The sequence below is a fragment of the Oryctolagus cuniculus genome, chromosome 8 (genome assembly GCF_051225735.1).
Source record: "Oryctolagus cuniculus isolate XC-2025 breed Fujian yellow rabbit chromosome 8, ASM5122573v1, whole genome shotgun sequence".
NCBI lineage: Eukaryota > Metazoa > Chordata > Mammalia > Lagomorpha > Leporidae > Oryctolagus > Oryctolagus cuniculus.
In genome coordinates this window covers 17,527,255-17,549,738 of record NC_142874.1, presented here as the reverse complement: position 1 = coordinate 17,549,738, position 22,484 = coordinate 17,527,255, and the positions used below count along the sequence as shown (strand labels likewise).

Here is a 22,484-nt window from a genome sequence, read left to right as displayed (position 1 = left end):
AGCCTTTCCCCGTGGGATCCAGCTGTCTGCTGCCATGCCTGGGAAAGCAGAGGGAGACGGCCCAAGGACTCAGGCCCCTGAACCCAGAGTGGAGCACCGGATACAGTCCCGGGCTTCTGCTTCGGCCCGGCCCGGTCCCGGCCTTAGTAGCCACCTGGGGGTTGAACCCCCAGAGGGACGATCCGTGAGAGAGAGCAAGAGGCAAGAAGGGCTCGCGATGCCCGGTGCTCTGCTTCTCTCCCCAAGCAGCTCCAACGGCCAGCGCCGGGCCAGGCAGAAGCCAGGAGGCTTGACCTCCATTCAGGGCACCCAGGAGGCCAGGAGGCGTGGTCCCTGGGTCACAGGCTGGAGAGGCCGCCCCGCCTGCAGCCCTGGGGCGTCGGACGCTGGACGCGGCAGGCAGCGCGGAGGTGCGTCCCGCGGCGCCACGGCGGCCGCCCATGGGGAGTGCGCCTGCGCCCGGCGCTGTGCCCCGGAAGTGGCCCCTTGTGCCCCGGAAGTGGCCCCTTGTGGCCCGCGGCGCTCAGGTAGGAGTCCTCGCGGGTCCCGTCCGCTGCTGCCGGAGAGCCCGCGCGAGCCGTCGGGAGCCGTCCTGGACGCTGCCGGCGGAGCCTGCGGGAGACCCAGCGCCCCCGGGGTCAGGCCGGGCTCAGAGAGGCTGCGACCCGAGGCTGCCGCGCCGTTTCCCGGGCGCGGTTCTCTTCTTCGGCCCTTCGTGGAAGCAGCGGCCTTCGCGGGCCCCTGTGCCGCCAGCAGACCGGGCCCCCTTGGCGGTGAGTGATGCGGGGGCTGTTGGGGTTTCCCGCTGCGAGTCTTCGCTGCCGGCGCGTGCCTGTTGCTCTCGGGTCCCGAAGGCGCGGGTGGAGTCGTGGTCTTGCTGTGCGGACGGTCGGTCTGGAACTTTCCCCAGTGTGCGAGCAGCTGTGCCAGAGCAGAGGGGCTCCGTCTCCTCCTGGAGCGGCCCCGCGTTCCCGTCTGTTTGCGTTTTGATGGCCCAGCCGCCCTGCTCGAGACCCCCGAGACTGCTGACGGGGAGGAATAAGAGCGAAAACGCTCGTCTGTTTCCTGGTCTAGGAGGACAGTTTCCGGTTAACTGGCATTTGGTGTGATGTTAGCGCTCGGTGGGTTTTCAGTGAGAGGCCATTGTCAAGCCGAGGTTTACCTTCTGTTCCTGATTTGATGATTCCTTTTTTTTTTTTTTTTAATATCGCCAAAGCGGTGGGAGTTTTTGTGAAATAGGTTTTCTGTGTCTATAGGGATACTTTGTGGGCTTTCCCCATGTTTATTCTGTTCTGTGATATATTGATTGTGTATGGTAGCCATCCTTGCATTCCTGGAGTTGCACCCAGTGTGCTAAGCTTTGGTTGTGCTTCAGGAGCGCGTTTGGTAATATTTTGTTAAGGAATGTGACAGCGCAGTCATGACAGATACATATGTGCCGTTTTCTTTATGATGCATTTGTTTTGGATGTTGGGAAAATGTTGGTCCGAAGGGATGAGATGGAAGATTTTTCCCCTTCGTCTCCTTTTTGGAAGGGTTTGCAAATCACGGGTTTTAACTATCCTTCCCACAGGAGTTCTGTGTTAATAGGCTAGGTGTTGCATATAGTATCAAGTTCGATATAAACTCTAGTAGTTGGCCGTGATGTAGTATTTTATTTATAGCTATGTCTCCCCCCCCCTTTTTTTTTTTTATAAAGTTCTTATTTGTTTATTTGAAATTCGGAGTTACATGCAGAGAGAGAGAAAGAGAAAGTAAGTCTTTCATCTGCTGGTCCTCTCCAAATTAGCGCAATGATGGGAGCTGAGCAGATCCGGAGCCAGTATTCAGGAGCCAGGGGCCCGGTGGCAGGTTCTCAGAATGGAGCGCCAGATAAAGTCCCTGGCTTCTGTTTCAGCCTGGCCCAGCCCTGGCCTTTGTAGCCACCTGGGAGGAGGGCGAACCACCAGATGGGAAATCACTGAGAGAGAGCAAGAGTGCTTGCGATGCCCCATGCACTGCTTCTCTCCCCAAGTGGCTTCAAAGGCCAGCGCCGGGCCAGGCAGAAGCCAGGAGGCAAGAACTCCATTCAGGACTCCCAGGAGGGAAGGAGGCAGGATCCAAGTACCTGGGCCATCAGCGGCTGCCTCCCTGGTTCCCAACCTGGAGTAGCGGGACTGGAATCGGCTCTTGGGCGCCCCACACTGGACGTAGCAGCATGCAGATGTGTCCCATGGCGCCATGGCAGCTGCCTGTGGGGAGTGAATTTGCGCCCTGCGCTGTGACCAGGAATTGTACCCGTAGGTACATCTCCTGCTCAGCCATCCTCAGATGGAAGTCTGCTCCTCATCTGTTCCTGCCCAAAAGCCTGTTCAAGTCTTGAGGAGCCGTCCTCGATGCTGCTGGCGGAGCCTGAGTGAGACCCAGTGCCTCCGGGGTCAGGCCTGAATCAGAGACACTGCAGCCCGGGACAGCCGCATCAGTTACCTTGCCCTTCTGGAAATGTGTAGGCGCGGTCCTCTTCTTGGGCAGTCTGGAAGTCTACCCCTCGGGCCTCGGCTCCTGTTCCAGAGGAGCAGAAACGCTCTTTGGTGAGTTGGGCGCGATGGCCTTGCTGTCGTCACGGGGTAGGTGGGGCCTGGGGTGCAGATAGCAGGCAAGGGGTGTGCATGTGAGGGGTGGAGGGGAGAGGAGGAGGAGAGAGGCGGCCAAGGGAGATTCGGGAGGAGAGAGGAAGGGGGGAGAAGGAAAAGGTGGCGTGAAGGTGGGGTGGCGTGGAAGGAAGGGGAAGGAAGGCGTGTGGGGCAGCGTCGAGGGAGGGCGAGTGTGACAGGAGTGCCGGTGGGCGGGTGGAGGCGGGGGTTGGGAGAGGAAGAACTTTTCCCACGGCCCGGGTTCCGTTTTGGGGGTTTCCTGGCCCTGGCCGGAATCAGTCTTGGCCGCGTCCGTGAGAAGCGGCCTTGACTCCCGGCCTCTCTTCTCTGGGTGGTTCTGAACCGTAATGTGTGTGCGGGAAAACTGGCCTGGGGCACTCGAATTAACTTGCACGTAATCCGGTGAATTTTCACAGACTGCACACAAGGACTAGACAGCAGAAGCTTAGAGAAACCCCAGGAATCCCTTTGTGCTCTGTTCCAGCCTGTCCAAGGTTCTGACACCTCATGGTAAGTACTGGATTGTTTTTTCTTTTTAAAGACTGGTGTGAAAGGCAGAGTTACTGATGAGGCAGTGGTGGAGAGAGAGTCAGTGTATGGGTTCACACCCCAGGTGGCTACGATGTCCTGGGGCTGCGCCAGGCTGAAGCAGAAGCCAGGTACTTTATCCAGGACTCCAGTGTGGGTTCGGGTGCCCAAGTCCTTGGGCCTCTTGCTCTGCTTTCCTGGGCTTGTTAGCAGCCAGCTGGATCACGAGTGCAACCACCTGGGCATTTGGGGGTGGGGGCGGGCCGAGCCGTGGCAGAGTGGATGAAGCTGCTGCCTGAAGTAGCAGCATCCCATATGGGTGGTGGTTCAAGTCCCAGCACCTCCACTTCCGTCCCAGCACCTCCGCTTCCATTCCAGCTCTGCTGTGGCCCGGCCCAGCAGTAGAAGAGTACCCAAGTCCTTGGTCTCCTGCAACTGTTTGGGAATCCTGGAGGAAGCTGCAGGCTCCTGCTTCAAATCTGCTCAGGCTGAAAATGGAGAGAAGTGGAGAAAGTTTACAGGTGGCACTGATGGCTTGATGGAAATGAAGGAGTGAGAATGATGCTAGGGTTTGACTTGAGCTGCTGGTGAAATGGTGGGTCAGTTATTGCAGGGGAAGATAGGGGGCCAGAGCAAGAGGTTTCATGGGGAAATCAGCAGTTTGGTTTTGATACATTGAGTTTCCTGTGTGTGTGGTTGTGGTTGTGTAAGGACAGATGTTGATGGAATGGTATGACTTTTTATTTTAGACAATTGGGATAGATTTAAATCCAGAGTGAATTTCTGGGAGCAGCTATTGCAGTTATGTAGGTGACACGATGAGACTCTGAACTGGGACAGTGGCTGTGCAGGGGGAGGATGTGCAAGGTCTGTGTGAAATAGGACCAGTTGGCCTTAGTGACAGTTCAGTTGTAGCTACTGGTACAACTTAACCAATTGAACTTAGGTAACATTGGTGGTTCAGGATAACTCTTAGTTCTAATGCTTGGTGATTAGTGGTGCCGGCCTGTCAGGAGAAGGAAGAAGGGAGTGAGTGAGCTCAGCCCAGGAGGTGTGGAGTTTTCCGCCTGTGGGCTCTCGCAGGGAAGACACCTGGCAGCCTGCCTGGGCTGTGAGCATGGAAAGGGAGACTCACTGCTCCTAGGATGTCAGATGTGTGTATGATTGCTTTGGAACCTTAAGAGTTGCTGCTTTAGCTTCAGACTTAGTAATCTGGGGTTGCATTGAGAAAAACAGCATTGAAAGAAATGCTCCCCAAGGAAATTAGATATTGCATTCTAGGATCACAAAACAGTTAGTGCTTTATGATCCACTTGTTCTGCAATCTTCTACTCTAAAGAAATAAAAATGCAAACACACATTCACGTGCAAAGATGTTTAAAGTCACCTTAGTTGTAATGAAGAATGGGATAAATGCACAGAAGGTAATCCTCCATGTTAGCATGCTCATTCTAGTGAAGGGGTTATGGTGGCTTTTATCCTCTCCTCTTTGAATGATTGTGATTTACAGTTTTTCAAAACTGAGCATGTCTTCCTTTCTGATGAGGGAGGAAAAATGAAGTTAGGAATAATATATACATGGAAAAGAATAATATATAAGTAAGTAGCAAATTCTGCTGCATCCATAGAGTAAAATGTTAGAAAGCTATTTAGTTTTTTAAGATTGTATGGATGTAAGTAGGTATGTATGTATTTGAGAGGCAGAGTTACAGACAGTGAGAGGGAGAGACAGAGAGAAAGGCCTTCCGTCTGGTGGTTCACTCCCCAAATGGCCACAACGGCTGGAGCTGTGCCGATCCGAAGCCAGGAGCCAGGAGCTTCTTCCTGTCTCCGGCATGACTGCAGGGGCCCAAGGACTTGAGCCATCTTCCCCTGCTTTCCCAGGCCATAGCAGAGAGCTGGATTGGAAGAGGAGCAGCTGGGACTAGAACCGGCGCCCACATGGGATGCAGGCGCTGCAGGCGGAGGATTAACCCACCCACCCACAACGGCAGCCCCGAAAGCTATTTCTTTTGTTATGAAAAGTTTTTAAGTAGGTGGGTAAATGCTTATAAAGTGTTAAGGATCACCTCTTAGTTGAGCCTGTGATTATATGAGCATATACGTCTTCTGTTGGCAAGCTGGCATCAAAAGGGGTTTTCGTGGGATTGATTTTGAATACTTGTTTTCTTATTTTCCAAAATAGTTTTAAATACATTTATTTTCCTTTTTCTTTTTTAATAGATTTTTTGACCTCTCTTTTAACTTGAAAAATTTTGTTCTATTCCTGTTGATGCTACCATTTGAGAAACTACACATATGCTCTACTGTACCAACATACACACATACTTCAGTTTTTCAACTTCTATTTAATAACTATAAATTTCCAAAGCACAATGTTTGGATTATAGCGGCTTTTCCCCCAGTAACATCCATCCCACCCGCAACCATCCCATCCCCCACTCCTCCTCCCATCCCGTTCTTCATCAAAATTCATTTGCAATTCTCTTCATGTATAGAAGATCAAATTAGTATATACTAAGTAAAGATTCCAACAGACTGCACCCACACAGACACACAAAGTATAGAGTACTGTTTGAGTAGTAGTTTTAGCATTCATTCACAGAGTACAACACATTAAGGACAGAGATGTTACATGGGGAGTAAGTGCACAGTGACTCCTGTTGTTGATTTAACAATGGACACTCTTATTGATGACGTCAGTAATCACCAGAGGTTCTTGTCATGAGCTGCCAAGGCTATGGAAGTTCCTCTGGAGTTCACCAACTCTGATCTTCTTTAGACAAGGCCAGAGTCAAAGTGGAAGTTCTCTCCTCCCTTCAGAGAAAAGTACCTCCTCCTTTGCTGGCCTGTTCTTTCCTCTGGGATCTCACTCACAGCGTTCTTAAATTTAGGTCATTTTTTTCTTTTGCCAGAGTGTCTTGACTTCCCATGCCTGAAATACTCTCATGGGCTTTTTAGCCAGATCCGAATGCCTTAGGGGCCGATTCGGAGGCCAGAGTGCTGTTTAGGGCTTTGGCCATTCTATGAGTCTGCTGTGTATCCTGCTTCCCATGTTGGATTGTTTTCTCCTTTTTAATTCTATCAGTTAGTAGAAGCAGACAGTAGACTTGTTTATGTGATCCCTTTGACATTTAATCCTCTCATTATGATCAATTATGAACTGAAACTGATCACTTTAGACTAGTAAGATGGCATTGGTACATGCCACATTGATGGGATTGAATTGGAATCCCCTGGCACGTTTCTAGCTCTACCATTAAGGGTAAGTCTGAGTGAGCATGTGCCGAACTGTACATCTCCTCCCTCTCTTATTCCCACTCTTATATTTAACAGGGGTCACTTTTCAGTTGAATTTAAACACCTAAGAATAATTGTGTGTAAATTAAAGAGTTCAGCCAATGGTAAGAAGTAGAACAAACAAATACTAAAAGGAATAAAGTAGTAAGGTGTTCCTGGACAGTCAGGACAAGGGCTGATCAAGTCATTGTTTCTCATCTGAGATATTTCTATCACCAAACATTTTCTACCAGTGATATTCAACCTTTTTTTTTTTTTAAGATGTATTTATTTATTCATGTGAAAGGCAGAATTACAGAGAGGCAGAGGCAGACAGAGAGGTCTTCCATCTGCTGGTTCACTCCCCAGATGGCCACAATGGTCAGAGCTATGCCGATTCAAAGGCGGGAGCCAGGACCTTCTGGGTCTCCCATGTGGGTGCAGGGGACCAAGGACTTGAGCCATCTTTTGCTGCTTTCCCAGGCCACAGTAGAGAGCTGGATCGGAAGTGGGGCATATGGGATTCGAACCGGCACCCATATGGGATGCCGATGCTGCAGGTGGCAGCTGTATCTGCTACGCCACAGCGCCAGCCCCTCAACCTCTATCGTTTTTACCTTCAGCTTTTGGAACGTTTTCGGCCGTCATTACTTCCAATATTGCCCCTGTTCCTTCCTTTCTTCTAGTATTCCTGCTTTGTGTGTGTCATACCTTTGTAATTGTCCCATAATCTTAGGCATTCCATTAGCGTTTTCCCCATTTCTTTCTTTGGCTTTTAGTTTAGGAAGTTTTTATCGATACACACCCGCTCACGGATTGTCTTCTCTCTAGTGTCTAGTCTGATAATGAGCCCCTCCAAGACATTCTTCGTTTCTGTCTCAGTGGTTGTTTTGATCTGGCGGCCCCTTTTGATTCTTTGAGAGTTTCCATCTATCTGTGTGCATTATTCACGTGGTCCTGTATATCGTCCAATTTTTCTATTACAGTTGTGTTAATAACCCAGTCAGACAGCTCCAGAATCTTTGCCATGGTAGGGCCTGGTTTTGATGCTTGCTTTGTCTCTTCAGACTGCATTTTTCTTGCTTTAACTTTTTTTTTTTTTTTTCTGAAAGCTGGACACAATGTATCAGGTAATAGAAAGCAAAGTAAGCAGGTCACTTAGTGTGAGGTTTATGTTCCTCTGGGTGGGAGTTAGGCTATTTAATGTTTGCTTTGCTGTAGGTATCAGAGGTTTCATTTTCCTTTTGGGCCTTTATTTTGGTGTCTCGCACTCTTTTTTGGGGTTTCCCTAGAAATTCCTTCTTAAATAGAACCTGTGTCTGGTATAGATCTGGAGCCCGGGTGATGTGCTAAAGTATTGAAGGAAGAAAGCATGTATAATCTTAGGATTGAATATTTGGTTTCATTGGCCTACACCCCTAGCCTGTAGCTTTCACAATACTTTTCTAGCCTTTTTCTTTGCTCTTTTATCCCCTGTGTAAGACAGCAAGTCTTCCAGGGGCAGGAGTTGGTTAATTGCCCTTCCCCAAGGTCGATTAGGCTCTAAGGTAGAGTGGTCTCCTTGTTCTCAAGTGGAGAACATATAGGCAGGGCTATTTCAAAATGATGGCCTTTCCTCTCCCCTGCGGTCTGTATGTGTATGTGTGGTGTACATGGCCCGTAATTTCTTTCTTCAGTCTTCAGGAGAGCGGCATTTTGGTTGATTGCCTATCTTTGCTGTTGTGAAATGAGCTGCAGTAAATATGACTCTTCCATATGCTGATTTCCTTTCCCTTGTGTATATTCCCCGGGGTGGAACGGCTGGTTTGTCTATATTCAGGTTTCTGAGGTTTCTCATACTGTCTCCCACAGTGGCTATACCAGTTTACATTCCCACCAACAGCGGAGCAGGCCGCCTTTCCCCCCCTGACATCCTCAAGGCTGTTGTAGTATCGCTGTGCATTTCCCTGATGGCTAGTGACCCTGAGCATTTTTGCATGTGTTTGTTGGCCATTTGGATTTCCTTTCTTGAACCATGCCTGCGGAAGTCCTTGGCCCGTTTCTTGAGTGGGTGGTTTGTTTTGCTGCTGTTGAGTTTCTTGAAAACCTCTGGTAGTGAATCCTTTACCAGCTGCATACTTTGCAGATAATTTCTCCCATTCTGTTAGTTGCCTCTGCGCTTTGCCGAGTGTTTTGCTTGCAGTGCAGAAGCTTCTCAATTTGGTGTTTTGCTTTTTGCCCTCTTCTATTCCTTTCTTTAATCTGTTGTGATTCTCAGCTAGTGGACATCCTTGGTTGAAATGGTCCCCAGAGCCTGTATTTTCTTTGTAGCTGTGTGGACGGGATTGGTCCTAGACGTTCTTTCTGAGCCACGGCACTGTCTGCGTATACAAAGGCTGTTGATTTTCTATCCTGCCACTTTACCAAACTCTACTCTGAGTTTCGATAGTCTCTCAGTGGAGTCGTGTGGATCTCCTCTGTATGGAATCATGTCCTCTGCCAATAGTGATAGTTTGACTTCCTCCCTCCCAATTTGTATCTAACGTTGAGAAAGGAGAGAAAAAGTACCAACGTGATGTGATAACGGGCACGTAGAAAATGCCAAGAGGGACCTCAGACGCTACATTTACGTATTCTATCGTGCTTTGTGGAAGACACGGTTTGTCCTAGTTCAAGCATGCTCCATCCATTAAATGCAGGCCTAGACTGTGGAGGGCGGAGGTTGGGGAGCAGACCTGTGTTCAGTGGAGAACTCTGTAGATCACAGGTGTCTCAAGTCCCTGTGCGAGTGGGTACCCAAGTGTCTGAATAAATAAACTACATTGATTTCCTCATGCGTAAGTCATAGATAATACCACACGGAACGTTTCTAAGGTAGAAGAGAAAGAATGGGTACCAACACCTTTTTTTTTTTTTTTTTTTGACAGGCAGAGTGGACAGTGAGAGAGAGAGACAGAGAGAAAGGTCTTCCTTTGCCATTGGTTCACCCTCCAGTGGCTGCCGCTGATCCAAAGGCAGGAGCCAGGTACTTATCCTGGTCTCCCATGCGGGTACAGGGCCCAAGGACTCGGGCCATCCTCTACTGCACTCCTGGGCCATAGCAGAGAGCTGGCCTGGAAGAGGGAGCAACCGGGACAGAATCCGGCACCCTGACCGGGACTAGAACCTGGTGTGCTGGCGCCACTAGGTGGAGGATTAGCCTAGTGAGCGCGCGTTGCCTGCCACCAACACCTTTTCTAAGAGTGAGTTAAATTCCTTTTCAAATTCTATGTTAATAGGGTAGGTAATGTATATAATATCAAATTGTAATGAACTGTAATAGTTGGCCTTGATGTAGTATTTTATTTAAAGCTATGTCTTCCTTTTCTTAATTTTTTATTTTTTTTGAAGATCTTATTTATATGAAATTCAGGGAGGGCTGGAGGGAGGGAGAGAGAGGGGGAGAGAGAGAGAGAGGGGGAGAGAGAGAGAGAGAGAGAGAGAGAGAATCGCTATCGAGAGGTCTTCCATCTGCTGGTCTGCTACCCAATTGGCTGCAATGGGCAGGCCTGAGCGGATCTGAAGCCAGGAGCCAGGAGCCTCCCCGGGGTGTACCGCATGGGTGCAGGGGCCCAAGGATTTGGGCCCTCTTCTGCAGAGAGCTGCACCGGAAGTGGAGCAGCTGGGACTCGAACCTGCGCCCATGTGGATGCAGGCGCTGCGGGCGGTGGCTTTACCCGCTCCCCCACAGCGCCGGCCCCTCCTGGGAGCCTTTCCCCGTGGGATCCAGCTGTCTGCTGCCATGCCTGGGAAAGCAGAGGGAGACGGCCCAAGGACTCAGGCCCCTGAACCCAGAGTGGAGCACCGGATACAGTCCCGGGCTTCTGCTTCGGCCCGGCCCGGTCCCGGCCTTAGTAGCCACCTGGGGGTTGAACCCCCAGAGGGACGATCCGTGAGAGAGAGCAAGAGGCAAGAAGGGCTCGCGATGCCCGGTGCTCTGCTTCTCTCCCCAAGCAGCTCCAACGGCCAGCGCCGGGCCAGGCAGAAGCCAGGAGGCTTGACCTCCATTCAGGGCGCCCAGGAGGCCGGGAGGCGTGGTCCCTGGGTCACAGGCTGGAGAGGCCGCCCCGCCTGCAGCCCTGGGGCTTCGGACGCTGGACGCGGCAGGCAGCGCGGAGGTGCGTCCCGCGGCGCCACGGCGGCCGCCCATGGGGAGTGCGCCTGCGCCCGGCGCTGTGCCCCGGAAGTGGCCCCTTGTGCCCCGGAAGTGGCCCCTTGTGGCCCGCGGCGCTCAGGTAGGAGTCCTCGCGGGTCCCGTCCGCTGCTGCCGGAGAGCCCGCGCGAGCCGTCGGGAGCCGTCCTGGACGCTGCCGGCGGAGCCTGCGGGAGACCCAGCGCCCCCGGGGTCAGGCCGGGCTCAGAGAGGCTGCGGCCCGAGGCTGCCGCGCCGTTTCCCGGGCGCGGTTCTCTTCTTCGGCCCTTCGTGGAAGCAGCGGCCTTCGCGGGCCCCTGTGCCGCCAGCAGACCGGGCCCCCTTGGCGGTGAGTGATGCGGGGGCTGTTGGGGTTTCCCGCTGCGAGTCTTCGCTGCCGGCGCGTGCCTGTTGCTCTCGGGTCCCGAAGGCGCGGGTGGAGTCGTGGTCTTGCTGTGCGGACGGTCGGTCTGCAACTTTCCCCAGTGTGCGAGCAGCTGTGCCAGAGCAGAGGGGCTCCGTCTCCTCCTGGAGCGGCCCCGCGTTCCCGTCTGTTTGCGTTTTGATGGCCCAGCCGCCCTGCTCGAGACCCCCGAGACTGCTGACGGGGAGGAATAAGAGCGAAAACGCTCGTCTGTTTCCTGGTCTAGGAGGACAGTTTCCGGTTAACTGGCATTTGGTGTGATGTTAGCGCTCGGTGGGTTTTCAGTGAGAGGCCATTGTCAAGCCGAGGTTTACCTTCTGTTCCTGATTTGATGATTCCTTTTTATTTTGATATCGCCAAAGTGGTGGGAGTTTTTGTGAAATAGGTTTTCTGTGTCTATAGGGATACTTTGTGGGCTTTCCCCATGTTTATTCTGTTCTGTGATATATTGATTGGGTATGGTAGCCATCCTTGCATTCCTGGAGTTGCACCCAGCATGCTAAGCTTTGGTTGTGCTTCAGGAGCGCGTTTGGTAATATTTTGTTAAGGAATGTGACAGCGCAGTCATGACAGATACGTATGTGCCGTTTTCTTTATGATGCATTTGTTTTGGATGTTGGGAAAATGTTGGTCCGAAGGGATGAGATGGAAGATTTTTCCCCTTCGTCTCCTTTTTGGAAGGGTTTGCAAATCACGGGTTTTAACTATCCTTCCCACAGGAGTTCTGTGTTAATAGGCCAGGTGATGCATATAGTATCAAGTTCGATATAAACTCTAGTAGTTGGCCGTGATGTAGTATTTTATTTATAGCTATGTCTTCCCCCCCCTTTTTTTTATATAAAGTTCTTATTTGTTTATTTGAAATTCGGAGTTGCATGCAGAGAGAGAGAAAGAGAAAGTAAGTCTTTCATCTGCTGGTCCTCTCCAAATTAGCGCAATGATGGGAGCTGAGCAGATCCGGAGCCAGTATTCAGGAGCCAGGGGCCCGGTGGCAGGTTCTCAGAATGGAGCACCAGATAAAGTCCCTGGCTTCTGTTTCAGCCTGGCCCAGCCCTGGCCTTTGTAGCCACCTGGGAGGAGGGCGAACCACCAGATGGGCAATCACTGAGAGAGAGCAAGAGTGCTTGCGATGCCCCATGCACTGCTTCTCTCCCCAAGTGGCTTCAAAGGCCAGCGCCGGGCCAGGCAGAAGCCAGGAGGCAAGAACTCCATTCAGGACTCCCAGGAGGGAAGGAGGCAGGATCCAAGTACCTGGGCCATCAGCGGCTGCCTCCCTGGTTCCCAACCTGGAGTAGCGGGATTGGAATCGGCTCTTGGGCACCCCACACTGGACGTAGCAGCATGCAGATGTGTCCCATGGCGCCATGGCAGCTGCCTGTGGGGAGTGAATTTGCGCCCTGCGCTGTGACCAGGAATTGTACCCGTAGGTACATCTCCTGCTCAGCCATCCTCAGATGGAAGTCTGCTCCTCATCTGTTCCTGCCCAAAAGCCTGTTCAAGTCTTGAGGAGCCGTCCTCGATGCTGCTGGCGGAGCCTGAGTGAGACCCAGTGCCTCCGGGGTCAGGCCTGAATCAGAGACACTGCAGCCCGGGACAGCCGCATCAGTTACCTTGCCCTTCTGGAAATGTGTAGGCGCGGTCCTCTTCTTGGGCAGTCTGGAAGTCTACCCCTCGGGCCTCGGCTCCTGTTCCAGAGGAGCAGAAACGCTCTTTGGTGAGTTGGGCGCGATGGCCTTCCCGTCGTCACGGGATAGGTGGGGCCTGGGGTGCAGATAGCAGGCAAGGGGTGTGCATGTGAGGGGTGGAGGGGAGAGGAGGAGGAGAGAGGTGGCCAAGGGAGATTTGGGAGGAGAGAGGAAGGGGGGAGAAGGAAAAGGTGGCGTGAAGGTGGGGTGGCGTGGAAGGAAGGGGAAGGAAGGAGTGTGGGGCAGCGTCGAGGGAGGGCGAGTGTGACAGGAGTGCCGGTGGGCGGGTGGAGGCGGGGGTTGGGAGAGGAAGAACTTTTCCCACGGCCCGGGTTCCGTTTTGGGGGTTTCCTGGCCCTGGCCGGAATCAGTCTTGGCCGCGTCCGTGAGAAGCGTCCTTGACTCCTGGCCTCTCTTCTCTGGGTGGTTCTGAACCGTAATGTGTGTGCGGGAACACTGGCCTGGGGCACTCGAATCAACTCGAGGTGATCGTACTGCTGTGTCTTGAACCGACGTCTCTATGAGACTACCTGCCAAAGCAGTGTCTCCATCCTCAGCCTCTACCATGGGATCTACATCTCCGTTTGCATTGCCTCTTAGACACACACTTGAGTGTCCTGCAGGTACCGCAGACTTCCTGTTCCATTCAAACCTGCTCCACACATTGCACTGATCTCTCTATTGGCGGCTCCATCTGACTTGCCTTCCAAGTTGGCAAGCTTGGCAGCACCCTCTTTACCAGCATCTGTCTCCTAGTAGTCACCGAATCTATGTCAGTGGTGTCTCAGGTCCTACACAAGCCCTCAGGCTGAGGCTGCCTGCTGCCAAGTCTCATTGCTCTCCGGATTCTTTCTTCCAGGCTTTTCTGCTTCAGGCCTGCATACCACCTGCATTTCCCTAGAAAGCACAGGGGACTGTCTGATCTTTTCTCATCTCCTCTTGCATACTTTCAAAAGCCCTAATCCCTTAGGGGGGCATTCCAAGGCCTTGTTCTCAGGTCTGTTCACAGCTTCCTTTTCCAAGCTGCACAGCCCCTGCTTCTGTCATGCCAGACTTGCCACTGCTCTGCAGATAGGCAGCCACTACTTGATGTTCCTCAGTGTTTTCAGCTTGAGAAAGTCGTAGCCATGTTTCAAAATATCCAACTCAAGGGTCTTCCTTCTCTGTGATACTTTTCTCTCATCCTCCCAGGCAGGGATACGTTTCCAGAACTTGCATAACACACTGCTTATCTTCGTAAAGCGCTTAACCCATTTTATCAGCATGTATTTGCTAAATACCTGTATCTCATAGAAGACTGTGAGCTTGTCCAGGGCAGGCCTTTTCTCTCTGCTTTCATTCCTGTAGTCCCTGGTACACAGTTGGTATTCAGCCTATGCAGAACTAACAATACACTCACTGGTGGGTGTTGGGACAGGAACTGATGGTTTATGAAGGGTCTGGTCTCAAGAACAAGGGCACGAGGGCCAAGGAAGGAGACAGCAACAGAATCAGCATTCTTGAAGCACTTTCACTTGTCAGGGTTCTTAGTGTACCATCGTCTCATTTCTAAATAACAGCACAAGGAGGGAAAGCAAGAGTTTTATTTAATTATACCACATTGTACTGTTTAATCCTCTTCAAAGCTCTGTGAGGAAGGCACTGCTGATCCCCTTTGAAATAGGAGGCTAAAGGAGGTGGGCACCTGCCCTAGGCCATATATCAAAAACAGTAAAGCCCCAGTTTAAAACCTGCTCTGCTGTGTCCCTCCTGGGGTTGGAACCCCAGGTTCCAGTAGTTCTAGAGGTGGCGTATCAGAGAGGTGTAGCTCATGAAAACCAGTGGTACTTTTCTTTTGGGCTTGTCTTTGTATGGAGCAGAACCACAGGCACTTGTCCTATGTTACTAAGGACCCTTCTTAATAACTCTTTCGCCTCATGCTGTGATTTGTTAATATAGGTCCTGTGTCCTGGTTCCCACCAGTGGTCATCTTTCTTTGAGCTATCGGAGGAGTCTGAGGTGGGCATCTTGCCACCCGGGGACTGGAACTGACTTTTGAGAGGGACCCTTAGGTATGAAAGGAGATTTGCTGGTAGGGTTAAGACCAGAGGGTTTGAGGGGTCCACAAGGTCCCTGACGATTAGTCTTTGTTTCTTATTTCTTTATTTCAAAGGAAGAGAGAAATATTTCATCCCTTAGTTTCCTTCCCTAGTGCCCACAACAGCTGGAACTGTATCTGAAGCCAGGGCCTGGGAACTCAATCCAAGTCTCCTATGTGAGTGGCAGGGATGTAAGTACTTGAGCCTTCACCTGCTGCCTCCCAGGGTGGATTAGCAGGAAGCTGGAATCAGGACTTCAGCCAGGACTTGATCCTGGGCACTCTAACATGGGCTGTGGGGATTCCAGCAGTGGCTTAGCCACTATACCAGAAGCCATTCCTTGATTAGTCTTCCGTTCCCTCCTTCACAGGGTGGCTGGCTGCTTGGGAGGGGTTTGCATCACCACTGCTAACAGGGCCTGCTGCATAATTTTGTGAGTGCCTTGTTCCTAAGGCAGGGATAAAGTGCCACTAAAGGTACTAAGTCATAAAGCTCTTTCCTTTCTCCCGCATACCTCCTTGGCTCAGCCTCATGTTCTTTGGACTCGCTTACAAACCGAGGATTTTGAGTCACCACCAGCAGAGGTTTACACCCAGTGAAGGCCCTTCTGAGTACCAGCGCTGTGTGATGGCTCCTTTGTGACCATGTAGGCTGCGCCCGTGAGGTTGGCCTTGGCTGCTGAGTATAATCCATTGGCTGTGACTGTATAAGATTACATTGTATTCCAACATAAGCGGTTGCTATTTTGTATGATAATTCTGATATTTCACCATTAAAGCAATGCTGCAGGGAGCAACGTGGATTATCCATACCAGAGCATTCCTGGAACTGTTTTGATGACTTGTGTTAGTTCAGAATCACTAGGTCTTTGCTAGCATTCTGCAGTAGGCAATGGCATTGCAGGCCAGCTCTCTCCCTAGCACAAGGCTGACCGCGTTGAAATTTACACAGGTGTTGAACAGATCTCCGCACCTGCAGTGTGGAAAAGACTAGAGCAGTGCCCTCTTGTGCCTGACTGCCCTTCTTTCTGCCTCTTTGCTTTGTACATTATTAAATGTGCTCTCAAACCTCTAGGACTCACAGCTGAAAATAAAGTAGGTTGGTGGACAGTCACAGACAGCACTGTCCACTCACCAGGCCCAGGTTGTTTCTCCTTAAGCACTGTACCAGATGCCCTACTCCACCCATTAATAACTCTTGTCCTTTCCGAGTTGTTAGCTGTGTCATAAAATTTCTAGATTTCTGAGGGGTTTTGTAAATCTTAAAGTAGAAGATAAGAACTTTTGCTGCCAGTGTTTTGGCTTAGCTGGTAAAGCCGCCCCCCATGATACCAGCGTCCCATATGGACGCTGATTCAGATTCCCAGATCCACTTCCAATCCAGCTCTCTGCTAATGCACTTGGGAGGGCAGCACAAGATAGCCCCAGTGCTTGGGCTCCTGCACCCACGTGGGAAAGCCAGAAGAGGCTCCTGGCCATTGTGGCCATCTGGGGAGTGAACTAGTGTATGGAAGACCTCTCTCTTTCTCTTTCTCTTTCTCTCCCTCTCTTTCTGTAACTGTGCCTTTAAAATAAATAAAATGTTTTTTTTTTTTTAAAAAAAGAACTTTTAACCATTCAAAGAAAGCCTCAAGTAGAAAGAAGAAGAATCTTGCAGACCCACAGTACTCACTGACCTAAAATCTTGCCTGAGATTCTTGTTGAAGTTTGCTGATATTTATAATTTCTGATGATTATAATTTCTGATGATCATCAGAAATGACACATACTGACTTGTGTGAAGTGAGCTAGTAGATATTCTTGGCCTGTGTAAAAGTCACGTCTGCTAGTTTTACAAGATGTAACTGCTACGCTCCTGAGCTACTCGAGAGCTGTTGGGTAGAGATGTTATTACTGGCAGAGTCGTCACACTGCACAGCCCCCGTGGGCATCGTTACGCCCTGTGACTGGCATTTCCAGGGCTAGTGCTGTGCACATTGGGGAGGCCTTACCCACAGGTGGTGTGGTGTCTGCACAATGTCTGCATGATGGTTCTCCCTCATTTGGATGGCTGGTAGGGTTCTGTTAGTACACAGCCCCTCAACTTGTGACTTTTCAAAATTGCTCAAGCACGCGTTTTTGAGTCACCTCGGAGGGGAACAGTTGGGGCCCTGGGGGATTGATTGCCCACTGTTCTAGAGACTAGAACAGACCTACCCTTGCCTCCTGGAACTTTCTCTGAGTTAGAAACCTCTTAGAGTTATTATAAATCCTTGAAATATTTTATTTCATGGTGTATCTTTAAGCAGAGGTATCTTACAATTAGTGCAGCAATCATAGACTTATTTTTATTATATTTTTATTAAGTAGGAGGGAGGAAAGCATTGTTGGTCAGCGCACATGGTGCTTAACGTGGAATCTGGAGGTGGAGATGGTGTTTTCTTACTTACAGAGTTTGTGATTTCCAACTCTCGCCAAGGGTAAACACTAGAATTAGGTCTAGGCTGTGGTTCTAGCTGGTATGCCTCTGTTTCAAATTTCATCTCGCTTCTGCTTGGCATCAAGATTTCCAGCTTTCCAAGGCTGGCCACAAATTCAAATCAAGTGTCTAAACCAGTAGTTAGAGGAAAAGATCCCGCAGTGGTAATGGTACTGCTAAATGAATTATTTGTTGTATATCAGACTCCTCATCACCTAGTTGAAATATCTTTGTGTTTTCTTGTTTTCTGCAATAAAAGTCATTCAGACTTACCGAAACTATACATTTGCATTCCTTCCACATGTGAGACAGTCTTTTTCTAAATCATTGGGCTTCTAAATTCCTGTGGGTAGGGGCTAGTGTTGTGCAGTGGGTCAAGCCACCACCCGTAATGCCAGCATCCCATACTTGTTTTCTTTCTGTAATCCAGTCGTTGAAAAACAAAACCACTCCCAATGCATGAGTCCTATAAAAGCAGTTTCACTTTATTTGAACACTCTAGGGAGACAATCAGAGGAGTATGTACTGTACCTAAAGAGAAAAACTGTCAAATTTTAAATCGAATGGTGGAATAAATTCCATGGCAAAAGTGAAGCAAACAGCTGACCCGCGGCCCCACCGCACTGGAGCCTGGCCTCGCTGTCTACTTGGTACAGACAGCAGGAGCTCCGGAGAAGCCTGGAGCCACATCCCGTGTGCAAACCTGTGTGGGCTTGGTCTTTGTTTTCTGATTGGTTGGTGCCTGAAGGGAATCCAATCAGAATTGACGCATGCTGTCGAATACCGAGTTTATAAAAAGGGTGCTCAGTGTTGCTGTTTCCCTTTTCTCTTCTTAGCATCCAGCGTCGTGGAGTTCTTTGTTGGAACATGTGCTGAGCACTGGCGCCAAGCCTTCGAACAAGGAGGTGAGCAGCCAAGAGCAACACCTGCAGGAAGGGCCGGGCTGCTGGTGTCGGAGGAGTGGCAGTAGGTTCAACAGGACCCTCAGGTTTGTCCCTCCTCGCCTGGTGAGTCTTCTTGAAATGTTTGTGCGTATCATATGCCGGCCCTGGCCACAGGCAGGGGACACTCGGGCCTTCAGGAGCCAGGGGAAAGGAAGAATAAATTGTGTATTATATTGTATGTTATAAATTGAATGCTGTATATTCAATTTGTATTATATATTATAAATTTCATGTCACATGTTCTAAATAGGCTTTACATTGTATATCGTAAAATGTGTATGTGCTCGGAGGTATCACATACGGTTCCAGAAGGAATGGGCCTACCTGGCTGAATTGTCATGCCAGGATGGGTGAACCAGCAGGTGAGTCATCTTCTGTCGGGTGGGCACTTACGATGCCCAGCGACTGCGTTAATTTCCAGGTTTCTTGTGTTATTTTCTGGATTTATAGTTCTGCTTGGTGGATAGGAGCTGAGAAAATGGATCTAGTCATCCAGAAAGGAAGTTCCTGCTCACAGGCTTTGACTCCTGTTTTTCCTAATTTGCTAAGCTAGTTTATCTCAGTTTACATGGAAGGTTCTGCAACACAGCAGTGATAGCATTGACTGGGAAACCCCCCAAAATGGTTGTATATCGATGTCATTGCCCCACTGAATTCTAATTCTGCCTCTGTGATATCCAGTGTTGCCCTAATTTTATGAAAAAGTTCTTTAGCAAGATATTGTTAGATTGTCTTAACGAATGCGGCTATATGGGGAGACATACGATGTAAACTTCACATATCCCAGTCATATTATTACATTAGCTAGGACTGTGGGGACTCTGTTTATCATCAGAGGCAAGTAGATCAGAGGATGGCACCGAAAGTTTGAGAAGGAAGCATTATTCCCTAAGTATATTTGTTGCAGGTATAAAACTATAAGGTTCTGAATAACTCAATACTGGTTCTTTTTATTTCTAAGTTAGATTTTGAAATATTGAAATCACTTGGATTATGATATTTTTCGGTCGGAGAGGAGAGGGGTATTGTTTCTGCACAGTATCCACAATGGTTGCCATGCCATTGGTTGTGAAACTTTGGTTGACGAAATGAAATCCCTGTTAGTCCGTGTGTTTAAACAACACAGAATTTCAGAATCCCTAGGTATTGTGTTTTGTGGTTTGGTTCTTATAGTATGTGGAGAATCGAGTCTTCCTTCCTGCTGGTTAGCATTCACTAGTGTTGACATCCAAGGATCATTCCTTGGTTTTCATTTTAGGAGATGCTGAGCAGGGACTAATCGGTAACAACCCCTTGAGGCGAGTCATCATGGATGTTCCAGTTTCCTCATTATCCACTCTTGGTGTTCCTCTTAGTCCTGATTATTCAAATCCAGATGTTGAAATGACCCCATGTTCAGTCTAAGTGTTTGTTCTCACTGGTCTTCTCATCCTAGACAGCCTCATCTCTGTACCGTGTTTCAGGAGGGTCTTGGCTTTTTCTCCCATCATTAGCTAGACCTGTTTATGTTGCTCACGGTTTTCTCATTTTGGCTATTTTCAAACTTGATTCCTTGATTCCATAATTCTTTTCCCTCACACACAACAAACCCGGAAAAATCTGTTCTCTTGTTTTCTCATGCTCCCAGTCCACACATGTTCTCTGATAACGTTCACCAGGCATCTCAAAGGCTGGCTGGTCCCCACACCCTTCTGGAAGCCACATGAATACATGATTCTTTGGCTTTTCGCTTTTGTGTCTCAATTCCTTTTCCACAACCTCTGCTCCTGTGACCACCATAGAACTTTATCATCTCCCATAAGCCTAGCCTCTCCCTAGGCTAGCAACTACTAGTGTACTACTAACAGGAAGTTAAAATTTAGAAACTTTCTGGGGAAATTCCAAAATTAAAGTGGTTTACGCCAAACGTCTTAAGATGCTTTCCCTGTGTTTGACTAGAATCGTATCTATGGGGGGGGGGGGACTAGATGGAGTGTTCACCTCACACAATGCCTTTGTTTTGTTTGTGAGTTATGTACACCTCAGTAATTATGAATGGGAAAACTAAAACTGACTTGCAATTCAATGTTGCAAATATTTGGGAGTTCTGTAGTGAGAGAACAGGCATGGAGTCCAGGAAATCCTTCAATGAATTGGTATATCTGTGGTTTTCAGAGTGCTACTTTAAAGACATTTAAATTATGTTAACATTTTCTTGCAGTGTCACTGGTCGCCTACTGATGAAGCAGGCCCTGCATTTTCCATTCCATAGTTTAATTGGGCTAATTCACAACCTGCCTATAATAGTAGCTATGTTAAATGCACATAGGAATGTGCACACATTGGTGGGAGAATAGCACATAGTAATTTAGGATTCTCGTTTCACTTTTCACTTTCCTGGTTTCCTTCAGATACATTTCCTTTCATGTTGTATTTCTGAGTTTTCAGTTTGAGGGAGGTGGGGTGGGGCGACAATGCATTATGTTACTTGGATATTGTCTTAAATATTCTCTTGATGGAATTCCCGAATCTTTATTTTCAAGATATGAATCTCCTGAAATTTAGTTTAGTCAAGTTGTGAATGTTCTTTTTAAGGATTTATGTATTTGAAAGTCAGACTTCCACAGAGATAGAAGGAGAGGCAGAGAGAGAGAGAGGTCTTCCACCTGCTGGTTCACTCCCCAGTTGGCTGCAAGGGCCGGAACTGTGCCAGTGTGAAGCCAGGAGCCAGGAACCTCTTCTGGGTCTCCCACGTGGGTTCAGGGGCCCAAGGACTTGGGCCGTCTTTCACTGCTTTCCCAGGCCATAGCAGAGAGCTGGATTGGAAGTGGAGCAGCCGGGACTTGAACTGGTGCCCGTGTAGGATGCCAGCACTGCATTTGGTGGCCTCACCCACTATCCCACAGTGCCAGCCCCAATCATGAATGTTTTAGCATCATTTCTGTCCCATAAAGCCTACCAAAACCCCACAATATTAACCTAAGTTCCTTAACTTTTATGATGCATTTTAAGTATAGGAACCTATTTTTGAATGCTTTATTTTTTCCAGCCTTTTCACAGTGTAACTGAGAAACAAAAATTCTATCTATTCAAGGCACGTTCTCTGTGTTTCGATGTGAGTCTGATCTGCATATTGCATTTTCACACAAACCGTTCGACTCTCCTGGTACTTACAGTACACTATGAAAGGATTAGTACAATGAGGCCACTTAACAAATTTATCACTTTTACCGTGTTTTGTAACTTTTTCAAATTTTATTTCTTTATGTATTTTCCCAGACAACTTTTATTTAAGGTATACATACTTTATGCATTCAATAATTGCAGCTTTAGCAGCTGTATTTATTGGTAGCAGTAATTCTTCTACCGTACCTGCCCTCTCATTGACACTCCTATGCTTTTTTTTTTTTTTTTTGACAGGCAGAGTGGACAGTGACAGAGAGAGAGAGAGAGAGAGAGAGAGAAAGGTCTTCCTTTTGCCGTTGGTTCACCCTCCAATGGCCGCCGCGGCTGGCATGCTGCGCTGATCCAATGGCAGGAGCCAGGTACTTCTCCTGGTCTCCCGTGGGGTACAGGGCCCAAGCACTTGGGCCATCCTCCACTGCACTCCCTGGCCACAGCAGAGAGCTGGACTGGAAGAGGGGCAACCGGGACTAGAACCGGTGCCCATATGGGATGCCGGGCGTCGCAGGTGGAGGATTAACCTAGTGAGCCACGGTGCCGACCCCTGTACATTTCTTTTGAAAGGCAGGAAACAGAGAAAAGGGGAGAGAGGGATAAAGAGAGTAAGGCAGAGACAGACAGGGTGAGCGAGAGGATGAGGGATATCTCATCTCATGCATTATTTCCCTCCTCAGATGTCCTCAGTGGCAGGGCTCTGCCCCAGGTCTCCCACTTTGGCACTGGGGCCCACGTCCTTGGGTCATCTTCTAGTGCTTTCCCAGGCACGTTAGCGGGGAGGGGAATGGTAAGTGGAGCACTTGGGACCTGGTCTGGTGCTTATACGCGATGCTGGCAGTCCCGGTGGAGGCTCAGGCTTTTTTTTACACCCCAGCTCCAGCCCCATCACCATATGTTTGTATCGTTTGCCCTCTCTTCAGTTTCATGCTCCCAGTTCATCACAGACACCATCCTGCTCTCTGACTGTGTTAGTTGGACTTTGTATATTCCACATGGAAGTGTGATCGTGTAGTAGTGCTCATTTCTGTGTGTCTTGTTTCCCTCATGGTCATGTCCTATAGTTCCATACTTTTGGATCCATCTGTGACAAGTAGTAATATTTCCTTTCTTTTTAAGGTTTGGCGAGGATGCCACTGTGTGTGTATCC

The 22,484-nt window shown here is 49.3% G+C and overlaps 2 protein-coding genes across 3 annotated transcripts in view; one reads left to right on the top strand and one right to left on the bottom strand.

Annotated features, from left to right (window-relative positions):
* LOC149124853 (eukaryotic translation initiation factor 1A, X-chromosomal-like) overlaps nucleotides 1-16,707 on the bottom strand; it is a 35,333-nt gene extending 18,626 nt beyond the window's left edge. Inside the window, exons 1-3 of the mRNA XM_089303226.1 lie at nucleotides 16,641-16,707; nucleotides 12,625-12,699; nucleotides 2,467-2,541 (exon numbers count right to left, since the gene is read on the bottom strand). Of these exons, the coding sequence (XP_089159352.1) occupies nucleotides 2,467-2,541; nucleotides 12,625-12,699; nucleotides 16,641-16,707 (217 nt within the window). The remainder of the gene's footprint in view (nucleotides 1-2,466; nucleotides 2,542-12,624; nucleotides 12,700-16,640) is intronic.
* The window catches only part of LOC149124852 (rho GTPase-activating protein 20-like), a 96,872-nt gene continuing 77,436 nt past the window's right edge, over nucleotides 3,049-22,484 (top strand). For both annotated transcript variants that reach the window (XM_089302038.1, XM_089302036.1), the window contains exons 1-2: nucleotides 3,049-3,143; nucleotides 18,071-18,241. The gene's annotated coding sequence lies outside the window, so the exon portion shown is untranslated. The remainder of the gene's footprint in view (nucleotides 3,144-18,070; nucleotides 18,242-22,484) is intronic.